Source organism: Chrysemys picta, chromosome 1 (assembly GCF_011386835.1).
Source record: "Chrysemys picta bellii isolate R12L10 chromosome 1, ASM1138683v2, whole genome shotgun sequence".
Classification (NCBI taxonomy): Eukaryota; Metazoa; Chordata; order Testudines; family Emydidae; genus Chrysemys; species Chrysemys picta.
In genome coordinates this window covers 163,635,660-163,663,155 of record NC_088791.1, presented here as the reverse complement: position 1 = coordinate 163,663,155, position 27,496 = coordinate 163,635,660, and the positions used below count along the sequence as shown (strand labels likewise).

The 27,496-nt window shown below is 42.4% G+C and overlaps 1 protein-coding gene across 4 annotated transcripts in view; it reads right to left on the bottom strand.

The window, feature by feature from the left end:
* The window catches only part of TMPRSS7 (transmembrane serine protease 7), a 71,125-nt gene that overhangs the window by 29,563 nt on the left and 14,066 nt on the right, over positions 1-27,496 (bottom strand). For 3 of the 4 annotated variants that reach the window (XM_065588739.1, XM_065588734.1, XM_065588748.1), the window contains exons 2-7: positions 17,161-17,362; positions 16,160-16,290; positions 8,133-8,200; positions 5,979-6,172; positions 4,778-4,816; positions 1,351-1,579 (exon numbers count right to left, since the gene is read on the bottom strand). In XM_065588739.1, coding sequence (XP_065444811.1) covers positions 1,351-1,579; positions 4,778-4,816; positions 5,979-6,172; positions 8,133-8,200; positions 16,160-16,290; positions 17,161-17,362 — 863 coding nt within the window. The remainder of the gene's footprint in view (positions 1-1,350; positions 1,580-4,777; positions 4,817-5,978; positions 6,173-8,132; positions 8,201-16,159; positions 16,291-17,160; positions 17,363-27,496) is intronic. The other variant, XM_065588740.1, reaches the window with a different exon arrangement.

The window sequence follows — 27,496 nt, the reverse complement described above, 5'->3', positions numbered from 1 at the left end:
AAACTGCGGACGCAGCAGGTAAACAAATCAGCCCGGCCCACCAGGGGGCTTACCCTGGCAGGCCGCAGGTTGCCAATCCTTGCTTTAACCTGTAAATAAGTCAGTCCTTTGTTCTAGTTAATAAACCTTTAGATAATTTATTACAGAACTGGCTACAGGTATTGTCTTTGGTGTAGAATCTTCTAGAGTACCAACTGATCTGGGGTAAGTGATTGGTCTCTTGCGACTGGAAGCAACCTGAATGTGGTGTGATTTTTTGTTTAAGTGGCCGTTTATCACTAAGTCCAGTTTGTCTGAGTGGCAAGATAAACTGGAGAAGTCTAAGGGGACTGTCTGTGACTCCATGGTAAGACTGCTATAGTGATCCAGACGTTCACATCTGATGTGTTCACAGTTCACTTACAGAAAAGACTAACAAGGATGTTGCCACTAATAGTGGTCTGGTAGCCAGTAAGAACTGAGCCAGTGATCTCAGTAAAGTTTCCAGTGGATGGGTGTCCAGAATACAAAACCCAGTTCTCTTGTTCACCCTCTTGCTGGGCAGGAAAAGAGATTTAAAGGGCTACAAAACTAAGCTTTCCATCTGTACATGGTGTTCCCTCCAGGTCAGAGATGAGTCACTTGAGCAGAGTGGGAGAAGCTGTCACTGCCCATATAATTCCGGTACTCTATATTAATTATTATTATTATTATTCCAATAGTATCCAGTGGACCCAATCAGGGCACAAGAACCCATTGTGCTAGGTACAATACAAACACAGAACAAAAATATCTGTCTGTCCCTCCAAAAAAGAACCCAGATCCTTCATTCACCAACTCTCTCCAGCTATAAAAATTCACAGAACTCAAACTTTTAAGTAAGTTATAAACTGTACAATTCTTAAAATACAAATATTACTTGCACTTGAAAGCCATGGGCCAGCTGAGAAAAGCACCGTGCAGTGTCAGCAGAACCAGGCTAGCAGTTTTTAGAGCAGTGCAAAGGTATCAGTTTTCACACATGAAAGGAGAGTTTCTTGACGTCTCCTAATTTGTTCAAAGGATACATTTTGAAAGTTCTTCCAGTCTACTCATGCTTTCTGAAAGGAAATGGGAAATTCTGCCCAATAACAAACTACATATTTTCACACTTTTGCATCTAAGTTTAATATTTATCATTTTCCAAATGCCTTTTAATTAGCAAGACCTGTTTTTCCACTCACTTCTTCATGTAAGATAATTAAGGTCATGATTATCATTTGTACAAAAACCAAAATTTAGTGAGGACTTAAACTAAAAAGTAAAATCACAAAAAAACCTCATGAAAATCTTGCAGAACCAAAGAATTCTCATTGAAATATATATACATACCGGTAGAGTATCTTACTTTTGATTGGCATCAAGGAGTCATAAATGGTCAGTGAGTCAGTGATGCAATTATCTGCTTCAATGTGAATAGATGCTATTGAGAGACGAATTAGATGGCCCACTAATGCAATCAGTTTGAAATAACAAATCATCCTCCCAGAGGTAGCAGTGATGTCCAGTGGAAAGTGCTGATGCAGACGATCTGCATATAGATCATATATGCAATTTGTTCCTGTAGAAATACCACATTTTCAACATGAATATTGACTCACTGCACCTGATCAAGGAGAGTGAAACAAGATGGGCATATGTAACAAGTGTATTCATAATGGTTCTTGTGAACAGAATATGCCAATATATCCCATGGGCTTTTACCGCCTCATTTATTCACAAGTCTATGATTAAAGACAGTTATAGTGACAAGAAAATTGAGAGAGAATAAAAGCATGGTGCATCCCAGTATGAATAAATATTTGAAGGAGCATTTGCACTGGAAGTACTGTCATTTTGAAAAGCTGCTATTTGCAAAATACTTTTGACTTATACAAGGGTTCACAGGTCAACAGAAAAAAGAGGTAAATTCTAATTGTTCATTATGAAAAGTTTGTCCAGCCACCTGGCAAAAATCCAGGTGATTTCTGGTCTCCACTATGCACCATTGATTTCTAAGCTTCAGAACATCCAAAGTGCACTGTTGTATTGCTGTCATTAAGGTTTTTGAACTGAAGTGTCCATCTGGTAAGATATTGCTCTTCTACGTGTTAAAAAGAAACAAGCTAACAATTCTGCCGGCAAGTCTACAGTGCAAATAGTGCAAATTATTAGGGTTTAGTGCAACATTCCCAGGAAAGCCCCAAACCACATACAACTTGTCTGGTTTCAGTTTATGACAAAAATCGAAATTTGAACAAAGCTCATTGGAAAGTACCACTGAAGTGCAAACCTTAATTTAAGTTAAGATGAGCCAGTTTATGTTACTGTCAAGTCCTTAGTTTCAATTCAAAACCTTTGGGATTTTCAATGTATTCATACCTGAAACTCTTAGCACAATTCTTTGGAAGGTAAGAGTGGGAAGGTGTGAATGCAAAAGAATTGGACCCACACAAGGTAATTACCTCAATCTTTACAAATTAAAAGGGTAAATTTTCCTCAGCTCAGATAGTTACCCCCTTGAAACACCAATGAAAATATTACTGGAATATTTGTAAATGCATCTGTGGGTGAACCCAAAAGCAGCTGTATTACTATGTTGCAATTGGCAAACCAAATTAAATATTTCTCTTAACATGATGAGTAGCAGCAAGCTCCTAACAAAGTTGCCAACAAGTCATCTTTCCAGAAGTGTAAATTATTAGAGCTGAGAAACTAATCAGTAGTGAGTCAATGCAGGAAAAAGCAGATATTTCTGAGGTTTTCAAATGTACGTGAATATTCTTGAAATATTTATTCACATCAGTGATTGAATGGCATAAATAAGTGTCACATACCTTCAACATAAACTCAATTTCTCTCTCACATAGTTGATTTCTTTTTCAGAATTAGTGCAGTTATTAGTCACCAAAAATCAGTTTTTGATTCATAACAGGTGTTCATTCCACCCCCTCCCCCCAGTACAAGATCAGCTTTGCTGACAACTAATTTTTATTAATTTAATTTGACTACAGTACTGTTGTGGGTTATTTTAGTAATTATGAAAGTAAATCATTTTGATAACTAACTGAAGTCAGGCATGAAACAAGATAGCACGAGTGCAAGTTTTCCTAGACCACTCTGGCAAATTAATCTCAATGTTCACCTGCAGCCCCATGGTATTCCATTATCAAGCTTCTTTTAAATACCAATTACCAACTGCTCTCACCTACACAGTGAGTGTATCATGTGGACAAAGGAAGACTAGAACGTGATGTCATCTTTTTCATTCATGGGGTTTAGGAGAGAGAATCTCAAACATCTGTTTGTATCAAATGGTCCTCTTTTTCCTTCTCCCCTCCCCCTTTCCCCATCTAGAGGAGCCACATACAGGACTAAATTAATGCAAGATCTGATCTTCATGTTATTGCTGCTACCATGGAGTTGGAACACACATCTTGTACTATTTCAGTCCCATAAATGGTTCCTTTACATACTTAAAAAAGCCTGTAGAAAGAACCACTGTAGACCCCGTGCCAACTGCTGCTATAGCCTAGAATGAATCCAAGAAACAATCAAGTATATGAACATTTTAGCAAATAAGATCTGAGTTTCAAGCAACTCTGATTTATGGTGAGAGTGTGAAACCAAGTGGGGATCTGCATGGTGTCAACCCATAAGGTCAGGAAAAACTAAGCAGTTTTGAGCAACTTTTGCTTTAAGTCATGGGATTCATTCAGACACTAAACGCATTATGTAATTTCAGAGGGAACAAAGTGGTTGCTGGTGAGAATGTGCTTAAGGTTGGCAGGTTGTCTGTGGGCGAGGACTGGCCTGCCTCCCAAAGTCTGTGAAAGTGAGGGATCGTTGTCCAGGATCCCTCACCAGCAACCACGCACCGCACCATAACAACTCTAACTCAGGGACCAACCCATGCAACAAACCTTGATGCCAACTCTGCCCACATATCTACACCAGCAACACCATCACAGGACCTAACCAGATCAGCTACAACATCACCGGCTCATTCACCTGCACGTCCACCAATGTTATATATGCCATCATATGCCAGCAATGCCCCTCTGCTATGTACATTGGCCAAACTGGACAGTCACTACGCAAGAGGATAAATGGACACAAGTCAGATATCAGGAATGGCAATATACAAAAACCTGTAGGAGAACACTTCAACCTCCCTGGCCACACAATAGCAGATGTAAAGGTAGCCATCTTACAGCAAAAAAAACTTCAGGACCAGACTCCAAAGAGAAACTGCTGAGCTCCAGTTCATTTGCAAATTTCACACCATCAGATCAGGGATTAAACAAAGACTGTGAATGGCTATCCAACTACAGAAGCAGTTTCTCCTCCCTTGGTGTTCACACCTCTACTGCTAGCAGAGCACCTCACCCTCCCTGATTGAACTAACCTCGTTATCTCCATACTGATTTATACCTGCCTCTAAAGATTTCCATTACTTGCATCTGAAGAAGTGAGGTTCTTACCCACGAAAGCTTATGCTCCCAATACTTCTGTTAGTCTTAAAGGTGCCACAGGACCCTCCAAAGCATATATTGATACTGGTTTGTGATGTCTATCAAAATACGATCAAACAATATTTTCAGAGACAGATTCTGTGCTTGGGCACAAGCCGGACTTCCCATTGACTGCAATGGCAGCTCCACACATACATGCCAGGGCTGAATTTTATCCTTGTAGAACAAAACTGAGCAAATGCACATCTCATTACAAGTGAAAAACAGTGAATATTGAAACAAAACAAAACAAAACCCAGAATTACCTGTTCCAGTTGTTGATGAATAATCTGATCGTAGCCCAGCTGCACTGGAAAAGAAACTAAAGTGAACCTGCTCATATTTTACATGGAATTCAAAAATCCAGCATTTAAATCTAGCCAAATCCATATAAACTTTGTAATGAATACACTTTACATATTTCAGCTATCAGTTTCATAATACTCTGCTGAGAGTGTCTGACCCCTGAATAGTCTGAGCAGAGAAAAAAAGCAGTGAGAATTCTGTGGAATAAATTCATATAAGCTTAGTAATTCCAGCTCTCACACTTTTAAGGGAGATTCAACACTGAGAAAATCCCATCCATCCTATAACCTGCCCAATTGCTGACCATCAGAAAACCTATCTGCTTCTCAGGCTACATACGTGCAGAGTGTGCTATCTGGCCACTATGGAAGCAGAACACTGAGTTTTGTATTAGATCTTAGGGGCTACACCGCTCAACTAGCACATGTTGTAATCTGATTTGGGGCATCGTCATCAGCAAATGCACTGAATGATGCATCATTTGTGTCCTCGTCCTCACCGAAAGCTTAAGACGCCTAACTGCGTGAGCTGTTGAACACTCAACTGCTACTGAAGGCAGTAGGAATTGAGTGTGCTCAGCACCCTCAAGATTAGATCCTTAATACAGGACAGGACCTTCCTGGTCATCAGTCACGTAAGATTTTTTTCAGTAAGCCACAGAGCAACCAGGGAGGAGTGCGTGGTGAGGATAAGACTCCTCTAGGTAAGAAGTCTCTCACCGCCTCCCACAATCAGGGCAGGAGCCATGCACAATTCCCTTTCTAGGCAAACATAGATGAGAAAGGTCCTCATCTACAAAAGCATGGTCCTTTGCCTTTGTTCTTAAATACAACCCTTAGATTAAAGGCAAAGAGATTGAACTAAGGTTAGTGTGAGGACTGGGATTTGTGTCACACAAAATCAGGAAGTTCACTGTTATGGTGCCAACAACATTAAACTGAATTCAAACCTTCCCAAACTTGAGGAGCCGTGGGATTCAGCGCCTCAGTTCATCTTCCATCTGAAATGGGAACTTGATGTAGCTTTTTGCTTTTATCGTAAATTAATAGTGGGGCTGAGGATAGGAGACCTGGTAGTTTTATAACAGTTGCTATTCTAGGAAAACAGACTTCTAATACATAAAGTAATTCATTAAGGATGCAGACATGTACAAATACTGACCACTCAACACAATGGAGTCCATGTCGACTGCAAGCCCTTGAAGGCTCCCCACTGAGGTCCGGTTGATGATACTTGTCTGAATAGAGTCCTTTAAAATGGCAGCCACACAATCCTCACAGAACACTTGGCCTTTAGCCTGTGGTACCACAAATACGATCCAGAAATGAATAAGAAGGCCTCCATTGTTGTTGTTACTGAAATTAAATGTACATATAGAGTCTGTCATATTGCATGTTCCTCTAATTAGACATTTACATGGGCTTCTGGATAGTGATTTAGAAGAGTACGATTCCCATTTTACATCTGGGTACATTGTTTTGACACACTGGGCCTTCTCGCTCTCTCTTCAGAAGACACGATTTAAGATTATAAATGATTAGAGTAACTTTCAGAGGGCCCCCACTTTCTATTGAGGCAAATAGAAATCTTTCCACCTGATTTGGAGTTGGCTTGGTTCCCTAAGGAATGAAGTAGGAATGAAGGAAAGACCATCTCTCCAATAATGTTATCCTTGAACAACCACTTTGCAGTATCCTAAAACAGTTTCTACTACTATTTAATCCTATCTTTAGGTTTCATAAGAGCACTGAGCCTCTATCTATCTTCTGCCTACTCCCCTGGCTAAAGCTTGGTCTACATTTTAAAGTTATATCAGTATAACTATGTGCCTGTGGTGTGGTTTTACCACCAATTTAGCTAAACTGATACAAACCCAAGCGTGGACAGAGTTATACTGGTAGAAAGGTACCTTACCTGTATAGTTAAACCTGGTCTATATATTAAAAAGTTTTGCTGATACAGCTGTGTCAGTTAAAAATAAATAAATAAAAATGAATACATTTCAAACAGCTAAAGCTATTCCAGCAAAAGCCCTAGTGTAGATGGAGATATTCTGGCAAAAAGAGTCATTTTGTCGGCATAGAATGTTTTTTTCTGGGAACTGGTATAATCGGTAAAACAACTCTTTTGCTGGAATAAGCTGAACCTGCACTAGAGAGTTTCCTTGTACAGCTATACTGGCAGACTCTTTTCAGTGTAGGCAAGGTCTCATTCTCCTTCCAGTACAGGAATAGCTACACCAATATAAAACATCTTTATAGCACTGTAACTGCATCCACACTAAGGGTATGTCTACACTACAAAATTATGTCAATCTAAGTTACATCGACGTACAACCGTCACAGTTATTAAATGGCTTTTGCATGTCCACACTATGCTCCTGGTGTCAGAAGGAACGCTTTACCAATTTAATTCTCAGCATGGGGCATTATGGGAAGGCTTCTGAAAGCCATCAAGTTGATGTAAGCAACGCAGTGTCTACACTGGCACTGCATTGACCTAACCAGATCAACCCAAGTGCTACACCTCTCCCAGAGCTGGAGTTAAGTCGACGTAGCAGGGCATGACATTTTAATGTAGACGCTTACAGTTTTAGGTCAACGTAAGCTGCCTTGCGTTGGTTTAACTCTGTAGTACAGACCAGAGCTAAGGGGTTGTTCTGCTTTAAACTACACCAATAGACAAACCATTCGTTTATTTCATTCAACTGGTACAAATCCCCAGGTGGACACCAGTTCAGTTTAACAGACGCTTATTTCAAGTTAGCTTAAACCAATTTCTAACAGTCAAACTAAACTAAAGTAAGCTTAGTTCAAATGGATAGAAAACAGTGTATACACACTCTTTTGCATCGGTTAACTAAATCAATAGGGTCAATTCACCTCTTTAGTTTCAAGTGGCAACCAAGATTTTAGTTCATGATTGTTTCACCTCCCCCCAAAGCCTGCTCACAAGTTCCAAACCATCAATCTTTGTCTACACAGAAATTTGCACTGGTGTAATTAAACCTGTTTAGACACCTTTATGCGCTTAAGACTGCTTGTATTGCATTAGCTAACCCCTAGCCAGGTTTAAATCAATTTAAGTGTAACCACACACGAAGTGGCGCTGGTTTAACTAAGGGTCTGAGTTTAAACAGATTTAGTTTTATCCGTGCAACTGTGTGCATGGACCAGGCAGAGCCAAAATAACTCCGAGTGAGAGTTTCACACAAAATTAAGTTTGTACGGTGAGCTACACTCCCCAAGATTACGGCATTCAAGCATCATCATCACACCTGATAAAGACATGCACACGCACTGCACTGAGTTTTACCTGACATCGGAAACAATGGACTGTTTATAAAATTTGGAGAAAGCGGAGGTTGTGTAAACCAAGTTCATCTGGAAGAGAAAAAAACGTTAAGTGGATGAAAAAGTTAGTGTTTCTACAAGTCAACCACAGCTTGTAACTTCCAGACAGATCTTAAGGAGAATGGGCACATGCTCAGTATTCTAAACATGTATTTAACTATGTGTAGCCATGACTTAACTGCACCTTCCGTGCACTTTAGCAGCACAGAGTAAAGAAGGTTATTTTCTCGTCTAATAAATTTTTTATATAAAAATATTATCTTATTAACATATTTCCTTTCTACTCCAATGAAAAAGACTTAAACCAATTATTTAATGTTGTTAGGGCCAAATTCTGCCCCTCAGATAAGTGTGGTTTGGCTTAGAACAATGGTTCTCAACCAGGAGTACACACATACTCCTAGATGAGTGGGTGCACCAACTCATCTAGGTATTTGTCTGGTTTTACAACAGGCTACCAAAAAAGCACTAGCGACGTCAGTACAAACTAAAATTTTGTACAATGACTTGTTTATATTGTACTTACATTTCAGTGTATAGTATATAGAGCAATATTTATATTCCAATCAATTTATTTTATAATTATATGGTAAAAATGAGAAAGTAAGCCATTTTTCAGTAACAGTGCGCTGAGATACTTGTGTATTTTTAGGTCTGATTTTGTAAGCAAGTAGATTACGTGAGGTGAAACTTGGGGGTATGCAAGACAAATCAGACTCCTGAAAGGGGTACAGTAGCCGGCAAAGGTTGAGAACCACTGTCTTAGAATGTTCCAAAACAGAGTTAAAACTTGGTTTTGCTACTGTATTGTTGGAAGAAGCATACTACATTTTGCCACCAGGTGGCATATGCCTCAAGTAGTTTTGAGCCACTTTTGATTCCTGTAGACAGCATTTAATTCAGCATGGACATGAGTGGCTAGACACTGTGGCCATTTCTTTTGGAGGAAGACATAAGCTACAAAATCAAGGAGGGACTGATATTTGGTTTGTGCCCAATTTATAACGTTAAATGTAAGGAACTAAATAATGATGTCAGGAAACACTAATTAAAAACCTGTAAATCAAAGGGAATTGTGAATGTTCAATACCTCTCCAGATTAGGCTTGAAGTGATTTATTAACAATTAGGTCTTTTCATGAGGGGGAGGAAGGTAACTTGATGAGTTTCCCCTATTTCACTGTCTCTCTTATGAAAGCCATATATTGCAGTGACCTTTGAGCCAGAATGGAAGGTCAAAGGGGCATTATTTCGAAAACATTCTACAGAATACAGGGGCAAAAGAACTTCCCCTCCTTACTCGGTGTATCACATTGGACTATTCCATTTTATTTTCTCTTTGTTTACATGAATGATTCCCTTTTCAAGCAGATAAGATTCAGGTGAAAAAGCAGCAGTCACCACATGGCCTCTAAAATCACATTCTTTTCCTTTTAAAAAGCCCTATTTCTCCTACTCTCCCCAAAATTAAATTCTGTGGAATGGTAAAGATCAGAACTGGGTGTGACAAGGGGATGAAGGCCACTTATAAGAGTGAGACACAAACAGAGCTCACACCTGGACTTAGAACCTCCAATAATCAAGCGGGGTTTGTAACTCCTCCCCCCCCCCCCCCCCGGTGTGTCTACACTCAAACACCTAGGGTGATCAGATGTCCCGATTTTATAGGGACAGTCCTGGTGTTTGGGTCCTTTTCTTATATAGGCTCCTATTACCCCCCACCCCATCCCAATTTTTCACTTTTGCTGTCTGGTCACTCTACAAATACCCCACCAAAAACATGTGAAACAGAACAAGAAAGTTTAACTTACCCACTTGCAAGTACTTTCTGAGCCAGATCCTATAGTTACCCTCCTCCCCATCATGCTGCTACTTATTACAGAGGTGCAGTACATCCATATATATATGGAAATAAGTTGCCAGTAGATAGAGCTCCAGAGCATGTAACAGTTGCTGGGTTTTGCAGGAACAAGAATACTAGTGATGCACTGCAAATGGCTTCCAATGACTGCTCTTTTCAGTTTTGCCAACTCTCAACATTTTATCATTAGTCTCTATATTTAGTTGACAATCCATAGCTCTTATATGAACGCGTAGCTGTTTCATTTTTTAAAGTTTCTGGTCCTCCTGGTTGCAGGAAAAACTGCAATACGTTAACAAAAAGGCTGAAACATCAGAAAGCAAATAAAAAAAGACCTAGCAGTTATTCTTCAAAAATCTCCTGATTTGTTGCAGCCTGATTCATGATTGCTGAATGCTTGTGGCTGACAATACTGCCATCTCTGAACACTAGACTTCTCCCTCTCTAAATCTTCACTATTTTCCTAAAACAACTGCCTTCACGTCTCCATTTTCCTCTGAGTCACAAACTCTTGTGTTTGACCATTTTCCCTGAGTTCAGCAGTTCTACCATACTATGGAATGCTCTGCGTGCTGCTCCTGCTGTGTCTGACTGGAGCAAAGCATTTTGGGAAGAATAATGCTTCTTCAAAACGGGCAAGCATTAGGAGGAAATTAAATGCATTCAAGAGTTCTAAAGACATTACTGATGCTGCAGGCCAGGAAACAGGCAACAGATATCAAGTCTTCATATTCAATATCTCCAGCTTAATATTAGATGGCAGTTCATTTCTGAAGAGTGACCCTAAAAATGGGGTTTATGGGGTTCCATGCTGGTTTCTTTTCAGTGTCTCCCATATCAAATACATCCATTAATGGATGCAGGACTGTATGAAAGGTTTGTAAACTTAAATAGACCCATCCTGAGTTTAATTTGTGACAAACAAGACTCAAAAGCAACCAGTTCTTTCCTTCTTTCCACATGGCTGGTGAAACAAAGGCAGGTAGGAGACTAAGGGAGTTAGCCAGCTGATTTTCTACATAGAACCACTCACTATAGGAGGAAAATGGCATGTCACCAACACCACCCCTAGCTTTTCCTCTGCCTGTGGGATCCTACACCAGACATCTTGATCCTAGAGGTTTCCACCTAGGCCCTGGTTTTGACTTGCTGGGCGTGTGGCCTGCACGTCCCCACTGACGAAAGCCAGGCAGAGGGAACCATCGGGTGTGGGAGGGGTCTGTCAATGCCATGCCTCAGGAAGCAAGTAAGCCAGCTGCAGGAAGAGGTGGCTCGTCTTTGTAACATCCAGGAGCACAAGGACTACAGCAACAGGATGTGTGTGGAAACATGATAACTGACTACAGATGACAACAGTGACACCAGAGGAGGAGGAGGAAGAATTGGCTGCTCTATAGGATGGAGACTGGCTGCTGGCCACTTCGGGCAGTGGACAGCACTCCACCCACTTCCAGGCCCTCTGTCCATCAAGGTAAGCTGTGCTGGCAACAGGGGGAGAGGAACAGACCCCAGTGGCAGAGGAGAAGCCACCCGCCCCCAAGGCTGGGAGGCCCTTGGCCACTAAACCCAAAAGGATGAGATGTAGGGTGCAGTTGGTCGGGGACACTCTTCTGAGGGGGATGGAGACATTCATCTGCCAACCAGACACAGTGTCCCAGGACATGTGTTATCTGCCTGGGGGCGATGTCAGAGATGTCACAGAGAGGTTACTGAAACTCATCCATCCTTCTGACTATACATCATGCTAGTCCCATCCATGTGGGAACTACTGAGGCTGCCAGGTATGACCCTGAGCAGATCAGAAGTGGCTACAGGGCTCTGGGAACAAGGGTGAAAGGCACAGGTTGTGTTCTCGTCCATCCTCCCAGTTGAGGGTAAGGGCCCAGGTAGGGACAGGTGCATCCTGGAGATGAATGCATGGCTGCACGGATGTTGTCAATGGGAGGACTTTGGCTTCCTTGACCATGAGATGCTGTTCCCAGAAGGTGGTCTACTGGGAAGGGATGGGGTCCACCTGACCAAGAAAGGGAAGAACATCACTGCACACTCGCCAATCTAAGGAGGAAGTCTTTAAACTAGGTTCAAAAGAAGCAGGTTACAAAACCCCACAGGTAAGTGTGTATATGTTTATATTATATAAATATAAATAAAAGATATATTAGCTACCTATATGCAATACAATGAGTATGGGGAACAAAAAGGAAGAACTGGAAGTTAGTACACAAGCTAAATTAAGACTTAATTGGCATCAGACTTGGTGGGATAAGTTTCATGACTGGAATATTGGTATAGAGGGGTATAGCTTGTTCAGATAGGACAGGCACAGTAAAAAGGGAAGAGCTGTTGCATTATACATTAATATATACACTTGTTCTGAAGTCCAGAAGAAGGTGAGAGGCAGACCAGTTGAGAGTCTCTGGATAAAGATGAAAAGGGGTAAAAAAACAAAAAGGGGGTGATGTTTGTGACACTGGCAGACAGGGGCCAGCTCATGCCAAGGCCTCACTGAACACTGACAAATGCATAGCTAGAAATCAGTCTGGCTCACCTATTTTAACAATACTAACACACAGGTATTAGATTTATAAAATGTGTTTAGACCTGATGAAAAGCTTGTGAGTTGCTGAATGCATTAATCTCACTTATAATAAATATTGCTTCATAACGTGAGATATAGATAAGTGTTTTGCTCTATAACTATAAAAGTGTTTGCGATGAAACCAGAAACTCACACTGTCAGGAGAGAAGCATTACTAAGTGGGAAATACTAGTTTACCATGAGAGGTGTCATCTCTTGCCCAACAACAGAAGGCCCATAGACATCAGACAAGCCATTGTGGAACATCAGTGGACAAAAGATGTTGTGGATTGTTCCCCCCATACCATGAAGAGGAGATGTGCACAAACATCAGCTTTAGCTCTGGGAAAAGAGGATAAAAATCCCTGTCAAGAAGAAATTGTATCATTATCCTTCTTGGAATTTGGAGAGAGCAATATTTCTTAGCATAAGCAAGGGATCCCCAACCTGCATATGTCGTTTAGGACTAAGGAGTTTGCATATTACAACAGCTTCTATTACTTGTGGAACCTACGACTATAACTCACTTGTGTGTGACTATTTACCTGCTTTAATCTTGTAAGTATAGTTCTTTTATTTCTTTTTCCTAGTTAATAAATCTTTAGTTAGTTTATCATAGGAATGTCTATCAGCAATGTCTTTGATGTGAGATCTAGGGTGCACTTGACCTGGGTTAAGTGACTTGTCCCTTGGGACTAGGAGTAAGCTGAATATTGTTGTGATTTTTGGTACAAGGCCCCATCCCGTCACAAAGGCAGACTTGCCTGGGTGGCAAGACAGACTGGAGTGTCTGTGACTCCATTTTAAGGCTGTTGCAATGCTTGAGGAGTTCACACTTGATACTTGGCTAGTGAAATCTAAGTATAGAACTTAGAGACAGTTTGGGGTTTGTACCCTGGTTTGTAACAGTCTCCCCTGAGATTGATACTCATATTCGTGAGCCAGTCCAGACACGGTCACAATAAGGGTCTACTATAGACCACCAAATCAGGAAGGGGTAGAGGATGTGGGATTTCTAGAACAAACAACAGAAATCATCAAAACACAAGACCTGGTAGTAAGGGGGTGGGGTACTAAATACCCAGACATCTGTTAGAAAAAGTAATATGGGGGAGAGGGGAGAAAACACAAAATTTAAATAAGTTCTTGGAATGTATGGGGACACCTTGTTGTTTCAGAAAGTAGAGGGAGTAACCATGGAAACTGCCGTTTTAGAACAGATTTGGTAGTGATTCTGGAAGGCAATCTGGGTAAAAGTGATAATGAAATGATGATTTCATGAGTTCAAGGAAACAAAAGAATGAGCAGCAAAATAAGAACAACGCACATCAAAAATGCAGACAGACACAGAACTGGTAAATAAGTTTCTATGGGAACAAAATGTGAGGGAAAAAGAAGTTCAGGCGAGGTGGCAGTTTCTCAAGGAGACACTATTACAGGCACAACTGCGAGCTACACTGATACGAAGAAAAGATAGGAAGAATAAGAACAGACCAATATGGCTCCATCAGGAGCTTTTTAACAATGGGAAAAATCAAAAAAGAATCCTACAAAAAGTGGAAACATGGATAAATTGCTAAGGAGGAGTGCAAAAGAATAGCTCGAGCAGATAGGGATAAAATCAGAAAATTAAGGCACACAGTGAGTTAAACCTAGCAAGGGACATAAAAGACAATAAGAAGAGTTTCTTTAAATACATTAGGAGCAAGAGAAAGATGCAGGAAAGAGTAGGTCCTCTACTTGGTGGGGAAGAAGAACTAATAACTGATGATATCAAGAAGGCAAAGATGTTTAATGTCTATTTTGCCTCAGTCTCCCCCCCTCCCCCCCAAAAGGTAAACGTTGAACCAGATGCTAATATTAATCGTGTTGAGTAACAAGGAAGGAAGGAATTCAAGCCAAAACAGGGAAAGAACAGGTTAAAGTTAGATGCATTCAGTCAGCAGGGCCTGAAGAAATTCATCCTAGAGTACTTAAGGAACTAGCTGAAGCAATCTTGGAACTGATAGCAATTATCTTTGAGAATTCTCAGAGGACGGTGAGACCCCAGAGAACTGGAGACGGGCAGACACAGTACCTATCTTTAAAAGGGGAACAAAGAGGACCTAAAAATGTATAGACTAGTCAGCTTAACTTCAATATCCAGAAAGATACTGGAACACGAATTATTAAACAATAATATGTAAGCACCTAAAGGATAATAAGGTTTTAATGAATAGACATCATGGATTTGTCAAGAACAAATCATGCCAAACTAACCTAATTGCTTTCGTTGAGAGGCTTACTGGCCTAGTGGATGGGGGAAGCAGTAGATAGATTTTTATTTTAGTAAGGCTTTTGATACAATCTCACATCTCATAAGCTAAGTACAGAAATGCGGTCTAGATGAAACTACTATAAAGGTGGGTGCATAACTGGTTGAAAAACTGTACTAAAAGAGTTGTTATCAATGGTTTGGTATCAAACTGGGAGGATATCTGTAGTACGGTCCTACAGGGGTCAGTCCTGGGTCTGGTACTATTCAATAATTATATTAAATGACTTGGATATCGGAGTGGAGAGTATGCTTATAAAACTTGCAGATGCCACCAAGCTAAGAAGGGTTACAAGCACTTGGGAGCACAGAATTACTGATCTTCACAAATTGGAGAATTGGTCTGAATTCAACAAGGTGACATTCAAATGCACAACTACACGAGGAGAAATAACTGGCTAGATAGCAGTACTGCTGAAGATTACCTGGGGGTAACGGTGATCACAAATTCAATGAGTCAACAATGTGATGCAATTGCAAAAAAGACTAATATTTGTATTGTAAGGTGTATTAACAGGAATGTTGGATGTAAGACATGGGGGAGAGGGGGTAATTATCCCGCTCTACTCGGCATTGGTGAGACTTCAGCTGGAATACTGTGTGCAATTCTGGGTGGAAAGATGTGGGCAAATTGCAAAGAGAGTCAAGGAGAGTAACAACAATGAGAACAAACAACAAAGGTAAAAGGTTTAGAAAACCTGACCTGAGGAAAGGTTAAAAAACTGGGCTTGTTTCTCTTGTTTGAGAAAAGAAGACTGCAGGTCGGGGGGAGGGGAGGGAGAGGGGGAGTGGGACATTTAATAAAAGTGTTCAAATATGTTAAAGAGCTGTTATAAAGAAGACAGTGATCAATTGTTTTCCATGTCCACTGAAGGCAGGACACGTAGTAATGGGCGCAATCTTCAGCTTGGGAGATTTAGTTTAGATATTAGGAAAGAGTTACGCACTGGAATAGGCTTCCAAGGGAGGTTGTGGAATCCCGGTCATCTGAGGTTTTTTAAAAAACAGATTAGACAAACACCTGTCGGGAATGATCTAGATTTACTTGGTCCTGCCTCAGAGCAGCAGGTTGGACACGATGACTTCTGAAGGTACCTTCCAGGCCTAAACTTCTAGGATTCCTCCAGGCAGCAAACCCTTTATGCAGCCAGTGTCACTGCCAAAACTGAAGCTTTTTCTAATAGCATTCATGGCTCTAAACTGTTTGCTAACACTGTAATATGATCTAAGTTCTTACCACTTGCTGCACGTTCTGTGCCACTGAGAGGAATTCTCTTGACTCCTTCTGCCTATATTCCGGGAGAAATTCTATGTTGGCTACACGAAATAATCCAACGAAATACAAGGCATCTTTGTTTTCTGCTTCAACTGCAAAACAGATAGAGGAAGGTTAATTTCTTTTTTTTTTTTTAAATCCCTTTTTAATAGCAACTCAGCTAGGGGAAGTATGTAACCCACACACCTTGTGGGTGTGGTGTTCTGTCCCATCTAGTGGCACCAAGACCACTTAAAGAAAGATAAAATTAGTCTGCTCTATAGCCTTAACTAAGAACCAGTTGGCTTTTAGCTCATGCGGTAAACCCTCATGCATTAAGCTTCAAAGGTCCCCGATTTGATCCTGCCCACCGACGACTGGGGTCTGTCAGTGTTACACAAGCATTCAAGTTAGCATGGTTAGCCATCGTGAGGACAGCATGCTTTGCATCTCTGTAAAGTGGCGACTTGAAGTGGCTGATGCTTGGAGCTGCAATGAGTTATTCTAGCAGCAGTCATGTCCAACATTCAGCTGAAGCAAAAGTCACTGTGATGGAGGATCCAAGGGTACGTCTACACTGCAATTAGACACCTGCAGCTGACCCATGCCAGCTGACTTGGGCTTGCACTAAGGCATTTCATTGTGGTGTAGATGTTCAGGCTTGGGCTGCAGCCCAAGCTCTGGGACCCTTCCACCTCGCAGGGTCCTACAGCCCGAGCCTGAACATCTACACACAATTAAATGCCCCTTAGTTCAAGCCCAGCAAGCCCAAGTCAGCTGGAATGGGCCTGTCATGGGTGTGTAATTGCAGTGCAGACATATCATAAGGGACAAAGGAAAGTATCCTAAAAGAGCGTCTTGAAACAATTCAAGTGCAATGCAGGTTAAAAACCTCGGATCAACTGGGGTCCTAACAGCAATTTACTGAGTGCCATCAGTAACATACTGATGTATGAAATATGCATGAGCTTTCAGTAACTCACCAATGAAGAGCCACAGTAAGGTCCAAGTTATAACACCTATCACAAACAGAACCAGCGTAAAAAGAATTATCTTATTTTGAAAATTCCATATTGTTCTCTTTACTTTCCTCTTAGATTTGGATTTGCCATAGTTTTTCCTTGCAAGTATCTTCTTTGCCAACTTCTCTTCTGCATTTACTATTTGGACTGAAATATTTGATACCTAAAACAAACAAACAAATAAAATCAATGTACAGTGAGCCACGGGGAACATTTCAAACAGCGCTTTAGCTAACCTGCACCCAGAAGAGAGGAGATTTTTCTTTACACATTTTCCCCCTAAGTTACTATACAAACCCAACTTATTATTAAGGCAGTACTGTATCTAGGAACCTCCCCTGACCCTCCGCATGATGTGGGGCCCAGTTGTGCTAAGCACATACAAACACAACAAAAAGATAGTTCCAAACAATTTAGATTGTAAATTGTATGTGTGCAACCCACACTGCATTTGTACATGACCAGCCCCCGCATGGGGGAAGTATCATTTTGGCAGGAATAGAAAAGTAAAGAGACAGCAGCTACTCCAGCTTAGGGTAGTAATAAAAAAGCATCACGGAACAATGTCGCCTATCACAGTGCAATGGTAGATAGAGCTGTGAGAAAGCAAGTTTTGCTTTGAGAATTCTTTGCTGACCAATTCCATTTTGGGGTGGAGCTTAGCAAATAGGTATCAGAAAATCCTTTCCAATCCCTTGGAGTATTGGTTATGTCCTTCCTTTTTTGTGTATTTCAGCAGACGAGCAATCGATTGCAAAGCGCAGCAGCAGAAGGCAGGGTGGAAGCTCAGTTAGGAGGCATTCGCACAAATTGGGGCAGAGAAGGAGGTTTGAGTACAAAACTAATTTTCCCCTTTCATCAGAAAAAACATTTTGGGAAGAAATACTATGTATTTTGCTTGTTGCAAATCCAGCAAAGTTCACACTGGTTCTATCAACAACAGAGGTTTGTTTTTCTGTGCAGCTCTAGTTAAGAGCAGCATGCACATCCATGGCTTAACGACCAGCCTAAGCCAGATTTAATTGGCTTTTTAGTTACAAAAGCAGCTGTATGTTAACTTCCCTAATGTGTTACTCCCTTTAATAGAAGGGCTCTTGACATCATTACAGAAAGAACAGATAGAATACAATACAAATCAGCAACAGTCAGCTAGGATGGGCAGTTCTCAGATGCCCCCAGCCTCTTAGACCATCCTTAACTTTGTTTACTACAGATGTAGCAAGATAGGAAGGTATAAAATGCCTGTATTTAACCCTTAAACATCTAGCATTGAACCAGTCTATTATGTTATGTCAGTTTCTAAATAATTAACAAAATCAATTTTCTATAGCCTTATGGAAAAGCACTATAGACTTAACAGGCATCTTCTCTTTTTTAAGCTATCCTATTGAATATAGTAATAGAGAAAGCTTAAAAATAGAAAAAGGATATTATTGTCGATTTGACAGTTGCAGTCAAAAGTTTTCAAGTAAGTTTCTCAAGTAACTAGTAAATTTCGGTGTCCAACATGACAGCTTAAGGAGCCTATCTTCAAAAAACACTCAGGACACATCATATTAAAAAAAAAAAAAAAAAAAAAAAGTCAGGCTCTTTTAAGATATCAAATAGAGCACCCCAAAAATCACTAATTGCACTTACAGGTCAAGATTGATTTCTATAGAAGCCTAGCCATCTTGTTCCTATTAATTTCTTTAGGGCCTAATCATAAAGATGGGCATGTTTAAAAGAATTTTAGTAGAGGAAGGAGATCCACTTACTCCCTCAAACTATAGGAATGCATGATGGCTGCCTAGTATTTGCATTGTTAATGAGTGCAAGTGTAAATTCGTACTTCAAACTTGTTGATCAGTCTGTTAGCTACTATCATTTTATCTGGAAAAAAAATGAACTTAATGTATCAAGTCTTTTGAGCATGGCAAGCTTTTGTGCATAATGCCGGAGCACCGAGTTGATAACAGCAGCATTAATGGCTAAGCTGTATATTTACACAGTATGATTTACTGAGAAGAGTTATTTAGTTTAACCCAAAACATTTCATAGTAATAGAAGCAATAAGAGTTTAAAACATCGTGGATTAGGTTTTCTGTTTTATTCAAACCATGCAACTTTCTCCAGCTTCTGGTCAATTTTTGCACTATATAATGCAGTTCAGCTAATAAAGCAATTTAAGTATCACAATACACTAAATTATTTAATGACTCCTCATTCTTTCTGCCACATGTAATCTCCAGTGCAGTGATAGCCTTAGTTATACATTTGAAAGGTAGCTATACTTAGATGAATGCTGGATTTCTTTCCAGGAAATAGATTTCTTAGCAAAAACCTGCTCCTTGTCATGAAACCAGTCTAACCCTTACATACTGTCATATTGACATTTCAATTCTGTCAGTAAATGCTCATTGCAATGCATCAGAAGACAGGAGAATAGATTGACTTTTTAATTCAAAGTGATAAAACAAAATTAACAATAAAAATTTAGAGGTTGTCAATTTATGAATAGGTTTAACCCTCTATGCACAGTGCACAGGTCTGGTACAACAGTGGAGGGCACTTAAATCATCTACTTACACTTAGGTTATCTTCAGGTTTGGCGGACGCGTGTCTATTTTGTTCATCCATTCTGGAGACTTACTTGTCAAGTTCACACCGGTTTAAAAGAGACGCTGCACCTATTCCTAGGCCATATTCCCAGCTCTGTTCCAAGGAGAACTGGTACCAGTGTCCAGGACAACTTGCTAAGGAAGGCATCAATTTACATTCATGAATTTCCAATTGTAATTTCATCTGCCTTGTTGCTCTGTTGTGAGCATTAAAAGGACACTATCAAGTAACTTTAGTCTCCAAATGTTTGGGACGGGGGCGGGGGGGGGGGGGGGGGGGGAGAGGAAGAGGAAGGGTGTCTTTAAAAAAAAAAAAAAAAAAGAGTTTTAACAGACTCCTGCAGCATGTTAATGCACCAAAACCAGGATATTGAAATTAACTGAACAAGAATTAGGGTATGTCTACATTACGAGAGTAGTTCGATTGTACTTAAATCGAATATGTGGAATCGATATTATAAAGTCGAACGTGTGTATCCACACTAAGGACAGTAATTCGACTTTGTGAGTCCACACTAACAGGGCAAGCGTCGACATTGGAAGCGGTGCACTGTGGGCAGCTATCCCACAGTTCCCGCAGTCCCCACTGCCCATTGGAATTCTGGGTCGAGCCCCCAATGCCTGCTGGGGAAAAAAATGAGTCAAGGGTGGTTTTGGGTAACTGTCGTCATCCAACCGTCACTCCCGCCCTCCCTCCCTGAAAGTGCCAGCAGGCAATCAGTTCGCGCACTTTTCTGGTGAGTGACAGCGCGGACGCCACAGCGCTGCGAGCATTGAGCCCGCTGCGACCATCGCTGCAGTTATGGCCGTTGTCAACACCTCGCACCTTATCATCCACCTTTTCCAGAGGCAGATGCTGAGAAATCGGGCGAGGAGGCTATGGCAGCGCGGTGAGGACATGAAGTCTAAGAGTGGCACAGACCTCTTACAAAGCACAGGACCCTGCGCCACGAACATCATGGTGGCAACGGGTCATGTTGATGCTGTGGAACGGCAATTCTGGGCCCGAGAAACAAGTACGGACTGGTGGGACCGCAGAGTGCTGCAGGTCTGGGATGAATCACAGTGGCTGCGAAACTTTCATATGCGGCAGGGAACTTTCCGGGAACTTTGTGAGTTGCTGTCCCCTGCCCTGAAGCACAAGGACACCCAGATGCGAGCAGCCCTGACTGTCCAGAAGCGAGTGGCCATAGCCCTCTGGAAGCTTGCAATGCCAGACAGCTACTGGTCAGTCGCAAATCACTTTGGCATTGGCAAATCTACTGTGGGGGTTGCTGTGATGCAAGTAGCCAACGCAATCGTTGAGCTACTGCTGTCAAAGGTAGTGACCCTTGGAAACGTCCAGGTCATCATAGATGGCTTCGCCGCAATGGGATTCCCAAACTGCAGTGGGGCTATAGATGGAACTCACATCCCTATCCTGGGACCGGAGCACCAGGCCAGCCAGTACATTAACCGAAAGGGCTACTTTTCAATGGTGCTGCAAGCACTGGTGGACCATAGGGGACGTTTTACCAACATCAACGTAGGATGGCTGGGCAAGGTTCATGACGCTCGTGTTTTCAGGAACTCTGGTCTGTTTAGACGGCTGCAGGAAGGTATTTACTTCCCGGACCAGAAAATAATTGTTGGGGATGTGGAGATGCCTATAGTGATCCTTGGGGACCCAGCCTACCCGCTAATGCCCTGGCTCATGAAGCCCTATACAGGCGCCCTGGATAGTGAAAAAGAACTCTTCAACTACCGTCTGAGCAAGTGCAGAATGGTGGTGGAGTGTGCTTTTGGACGTCTCAAGGGGAGATGGAGAAGCTTACTGACTCGCTCTGATCTCAGTGAAACCAATATCCACATTGTTATTGCAGCTTGCTGTGTGCTCCACAATCTCTGTGAGAGCAAGGGGGAGACCTTTATGGCGGGGTGGGAGGTTGAGGCGAATAGCCTGGCTGCTGATTATGCCCAGCCAGACAGCCGTGCGATTAGAAGAGCCCAGCGGGACGTGCGGTGCATCCGGGAGGCTTTGAAAGCTAGGTTCCTCAGTGAGCAGGGTAACCTGTGACTATTATGTTTGTTTAAAGAGAAGCTGAACCTGCCCCCGTTTCTTTACCCACTTACTGTTGACTATCCACTCCAGCTACATACCCCGTTCACCCCATCCCCCCACTTCCAACACACGTTTAAAAATAAAGTAAATGGAACTTTGTTAATGAACACCATTTTTTTTATTACGGATTTCGCGGTAAAGCGTTGAAACTGGGACGCAGACTGTGGTGGGGAGCGGGCGTAGTGATGGAAAGGATGCTTCTAAACTCGAGGAATGACAGGCTCCTGCTCCTAGAGTGGTTCGCAGTGGTGGACTGGTTGTTTCAACGGAGCCTGCCACCCCTCCTTTTCGGGACTCTGTGTGTGGGGGCTATGTGACTTTGTGGCGGGGGAGGACGGTTACAGATCCCCTGCTGCCTGGCTCTGTGATCCAGGATAAGGACCGCTGCATAAGATCTCTATCCGCCCTCCCCTGCCACAAAGTCACATGCCTCCCCGCCCCCACAGAATATGAAAACCACCTCCCAGACTGACCAGGGTGCCTAGTGACTGCAATGTGTGTGTGACCTTCTGCTGAACCTGCCCCTGTGTCTGTACCCTGGTAAAGGTGACTCTCCTCTCCAATTACCAACCCCCTTCCCCCCCTCCAAACACACTCTCCCCTAAAAGAACATGATGGAAACAGTAATTAACAGAAACATGTCTTTTATTAGCAACTACACAGTTAGGGGATGAAACTGGGACGGGGGCTTGGGTGAGGCGGGAAGGAAAGGACTTATCAAATTTTGGGGAATGAGAGCCTTCTGATACTTGAGCAGTCTGCAAGGGTAGAGTGACAGTTTTCACGGCCCCTGCCACCCCTCCTTCTTGGGACTTTGGTGAGGGGGGTATGGGAGTTTGTGGCAGGGGAGCGCGCTTAGAGATAGACTGCAGTGGGGCTCTGTCCTCCTGCCTCCGGTCCTGCAGAACATCCACAAGGCACCAGAGCGTGTCCGTTTGCTCCCTCATTAGTCCAAGCAGCGTTTGAGTCGCCTGCTGGTCTTCCTGCCGCCACCTCTCCTCCCGTTCGCTGTGTGCTCGCTGGTATTGCGACATGTTCTCCCTCCACTGGGTCTGCTGGGCCGCATCAGCTCGGGAGCAGCCCATAAGTTCTGAGAACATGTCGTCCCGTGTCTTTTTCTTTCTCCGCCTAATCTGCGCCAGCCTCTGCGAGGGGGATGCCAGGGTAGGTCAGGAGACATTCGCAGCTGTGGGATGCGAAAAAGGGAGTGAATTCCTCACAAAGATAATTTTTTGTGAACAATGAACATAGTCTTTCTCTGTGAAGACCATGCACAGCACCTATCACATGCGCACTCAGGACAAGGTCGAATTTTCGGCCTTCGCATTCAGTGCCTGGGGTCTTGCAGTGGAGATCAGACAAGCGGGGTAGGACAGCGGAATTCGGGTAGCAGGCTGACATGGTAAGCCGTAGACTTTTGGCTGCTTAAAACTTAAATTATAGCAGTGCCCTCCTTTCACGTTCAAAGCAATGCTCCTATCGTTGGCCAGTTCCTGCTGCCGCCAATCCGGCAAGCATGAACTCTGCCCCTGTCCCACCCCCTCGCGGCTGTCCCCGGGAAAGATCCCTGTATGCTGCCCCTCTCCCGCCTCCACCACGTGGCTGTAAACCGCCGGTGACAGTTCTGTAAAGGAACAGGCAAGCAGTCCCAATAGTAACATTTCCCTAATTCTAAGCAGGTCACCATGAGCGACATCACTGTGCTGAGAATTTCTGTGACCAAGAAAGAACGCATGCTGCGTGAAAGCCAGCAAAAACCAGGGCCGTATGCCGCCATGCTCTGCAAGGCAATGATCCCAGAGTACTTGATGATAGCCTGGCGAGGAAGAGTTTCCTTCCACGGAGGACACAATAAGGCCGCTCTCCCCAGGAACCTCATGCAAAGGCTTTCCAATTACCTCCAGGAGAGCTTCGTGGAGATGTCCCATGAGGATTTCAGCTCTATCCCCGGACATATAGACCTTCTTTTGCAGTAGTTGCACTGCCAAGGACTAAAACGTTAAGCGTCTAGGGCAAACAAATCATGAAAAACCCATTGTTAATATTCCTGTTCTGTTCAAAATAAATGTTTACATGTTTAAAACACTTACCAACTGATCCTTCCCCAATTCAGGGTCTGGGTTAACGCCTGGGGACGGTTGGTAGGGGATCTCTGTGAGGGAGATGAAGAGATCCTGGCTGTCTGGGAAATCAGCGTTGTAAGCGCTGTCGACTGCCTTGTCCTCCTCCTCACCTTCCCCGTCTGCTAACATCTCCGAGGAAGCGGCCGTCGACAATATCCCATCCTCAGAGTCCACGGTAAGTGGTGGGGTAGTGGTGGCGGCCACACCTAGAATGGAATGCAGTGCCTCGTAGAAACAGCATGTCTGGGGCTGGGATCCAGAGCATCCGTTTGACTCTTTGGTCTTCTGGTACTCTTGTCTCAGCTCCTTGATTTTCACGTGGCACTGCGTTGCATCCCGGCTGTACCCTCTCTCTGTCATGGCTTTTGAGATCTTCTCGTAGATCTTTGCATTCCGTCTTTTCGATCACAGCTCCGAAAGCACGGACTCATCACCCCACACAGCGATCAGATCCAAGACTTCCCGATCGGTCCATGCTGGGGTCCTCTTTCTATTCTGAGATTGCATGGTCACCTCTGCTGGAGAACTCTGCATTGTTGCCAGTGCTGCTGAGCTCGCCACGATGTCCAAACAGGAAATGAGATTCAAACTGCCCAGACAGGAAAAGGAATTCAAATTTTCCCGGGGCTTTTCCTGTGTGGCTGGTCAGAGCATCTGAGCTCGGACTGCTGTCCAGAGCGTCAACAGAGTGGTGCACTGTGGGATAGCTCCCAGAGCTATTAGTGTTGATTTCCATCCACACCTACCCTAATTTGACATGGCCATGTCGAATTTAGCGCTACTCCCCTCGTTGGGGAGGAGTACAGAAATCGAATTTAAGAGACCTCTCTGTCAAACTAAATAGCTTCGTTGTGTGGACGGGTGCAGGGCTAATTCGATTTAATGCTGCTAAATTCGACATAACCTCCTAGGCTGGGTCTACACTACCCGCCTGAATCGGCGGGTAGAAATCGACCTCTTGGGGATCGATTTATCGCGTCCCGTTGGGACGCAACAATCAATCCCCGAATCGATGCTCTTACTCCACCAGCGGAGGTGGGAGTAAGCACCGTCGACGGGAAGCCACAGAGGTCGATTTTGCCGCCGTCCTCACAGCGGGGTAAGTCGGCTGCGATACGTCGAATTCAGCTATGCTATTCACGTAGCTGAATTTGCGTATCTTAAATCGACCCCCCTCCCCTGTAGTGTAGATGTAGCCCTAGTGTAGACCAGGCCTTAGAAACAAACAGACGTAATTAGCTGCAATGAAGAAAGCAAGAAGTAAACAGATGGGCAAGTTACATTACTTAAGATAGAGAAATTCTTTTAAAAGTATGAAGAGCTATTAGTAACAGATAAGGATTTTTTATTGACAAAAAATTGACTATAGTTTCTAAAAGCAAGTCAAATAAATAAGTACTTTGGGTTGGTTTTTTTAACATGCTTTTTTTTTTTTTTACAGTGATATACAAATAAGTTGATCCAAGTAAGCCTCAAGTATTTTATATTGTTAAATAGAGCAGGCTAAGAATTGGGATTTTTAAAAGTCTCTTCAGGGATAATTTTTTAAATATATATTTTATATATATTTATAGTGACACTCGGGCAGTGTTTTCCAAACAGTAGAGTTTACTAGTCAACTAGAACACAGCACTGGAAGTCCTTAGGTTACCACAGAGAAATTAAGATTAAAGCATAGCCCATTCAGGTCAACCCAGAACCATTCACAAGCCAAGCTATAGTGAAATCCATTTCAGGCTCTCTCTCTCTCTCTCTCTCTCTCTGACTTCTTTCTCTTCTGGGAAGTGACTAAGGAAAGGTCTCACTAAGCTTCTTCCAGAAACCAACTCTTATTCCCCCACCTCACTCCTCGAAGTCCTTTGTTCCTGGTATCTCAGCTTACCTTCCCTGCTAAGAATCAGGGAAATCTTCCTCCCTCTGGATCATTGGTTACCAGGTGTCAATGTCCTGATCATTGGGCTTTCCATCATCTTCTCGAATTTTCCACTGATATAAGTTAACCTTGGCCACGGACAGTTTTTTATTGGGTTGTTGTGGTTTTTTTTCGGTTGATGACCAATTCAGTCCACTCAGACAGCTAGGTGACACATACACACCCACACCCCTTTTAGTTTGCCCTGAAAGCAAACTTAATCCCTTCTCCACCACCACCACCGGGAAGTAATGCAAAATATAGGGGGAAACTGAGGCATACACGGGATTTATAAAAAAGTTACAAAAATTCCCATTTGTCACAAGTACCATCCCATTTTCTCTTAGTACTGAAATATTTTATAGCCTTCTTTACAAAACTATAGTCTCCTTCACATCCAATACTATATCTACAACAGCTATCTATGTTTATAAAGGGTGAATTATATCAATGCCTCCTGTGAGTAAAGTATAACATCAAATGATGTTATAAATGTACTAAAGAAACTCACTACTTCTGATAACATTTAGAGATTCCTTAAATCTTCTTCAAAGATAAATCTCTATTAATGTTTTACACGAAAAAGTAAAATTTGGCAAAAGCTATTTGCAAACCCTGGTCAAATTGCCAAAAAAAAAAAAATTTTTTTTTTTGAAAAAAGAAGTTTAAACCATTCATTTCAGTCCTTTTTAAACAGCTGCTCACTTGAAAAAAATAGGGGTTTGGGGTTTTTGGGGTTTTTTTTTTTTTTAAGAAAATGAAAAATTTGGGGGACTTGGAGTGGGGGGGGGGGGGGGAAAGGGAATGGCACAAACCTGAAATGAAAAGCTGATAAAATGTGGTTACAGTAAGAAAGAAAGAAAAAAAGTTGTTTTGGTTTGAAGCAAACTGATTTTTTTTGCCCCTGATTCTTCAGTTCAGCCTCCCCAAAACAAACACAAAAGAGGGGCAATTATTTACTTAGCTCTATTAAAAAGACAGGTACCCCAGCCCTGGATGGATAAGGAAAAGCTAAGAATTTGACAGACTTTCTAACAACAGTCTTGCAGAAAAGAGTTCCATAGAAAGTGACAGTGGATCAGACTAAATCTGTCTTATCCAGTATACTGTTTTGGGCAGTAACCAGTACTAGATGATTCAGAAGAAAGTGTACAATGTACCTAAAAGTAAGTTTCTTCCCACATCTGTCTGATAGGGATTGGCTTATACCCTGAAGCAGAAATGTTGTGTTTCCTTTCTGTTAGTTTTCAGCTTAACAGAACCACAGCTGCTTTCATCCATGTAAATTGAAAATGTAAACTTTTGGCCTCAACTATGCCTAGGTAACCTAGAAAAAACGTATGGCTTATTACTGCAAACAACAGGAAGGATGAAGATAAAACCCAATTAAGACTATTTTCAGAGGTGAAACTAAGCCAGTATGGTCTGGTAAGGTGCACTGGTAAGAAAGTGCCGATCATACCGGCTGTACCGTTGATAGGGGAAGTGTGAGGGGGGTGTCAAAGGGGGCAGCTGCCCTGGAGCTCCAGCAGCGATTTTAAGGGCCCGGGGCTCCTGGCTG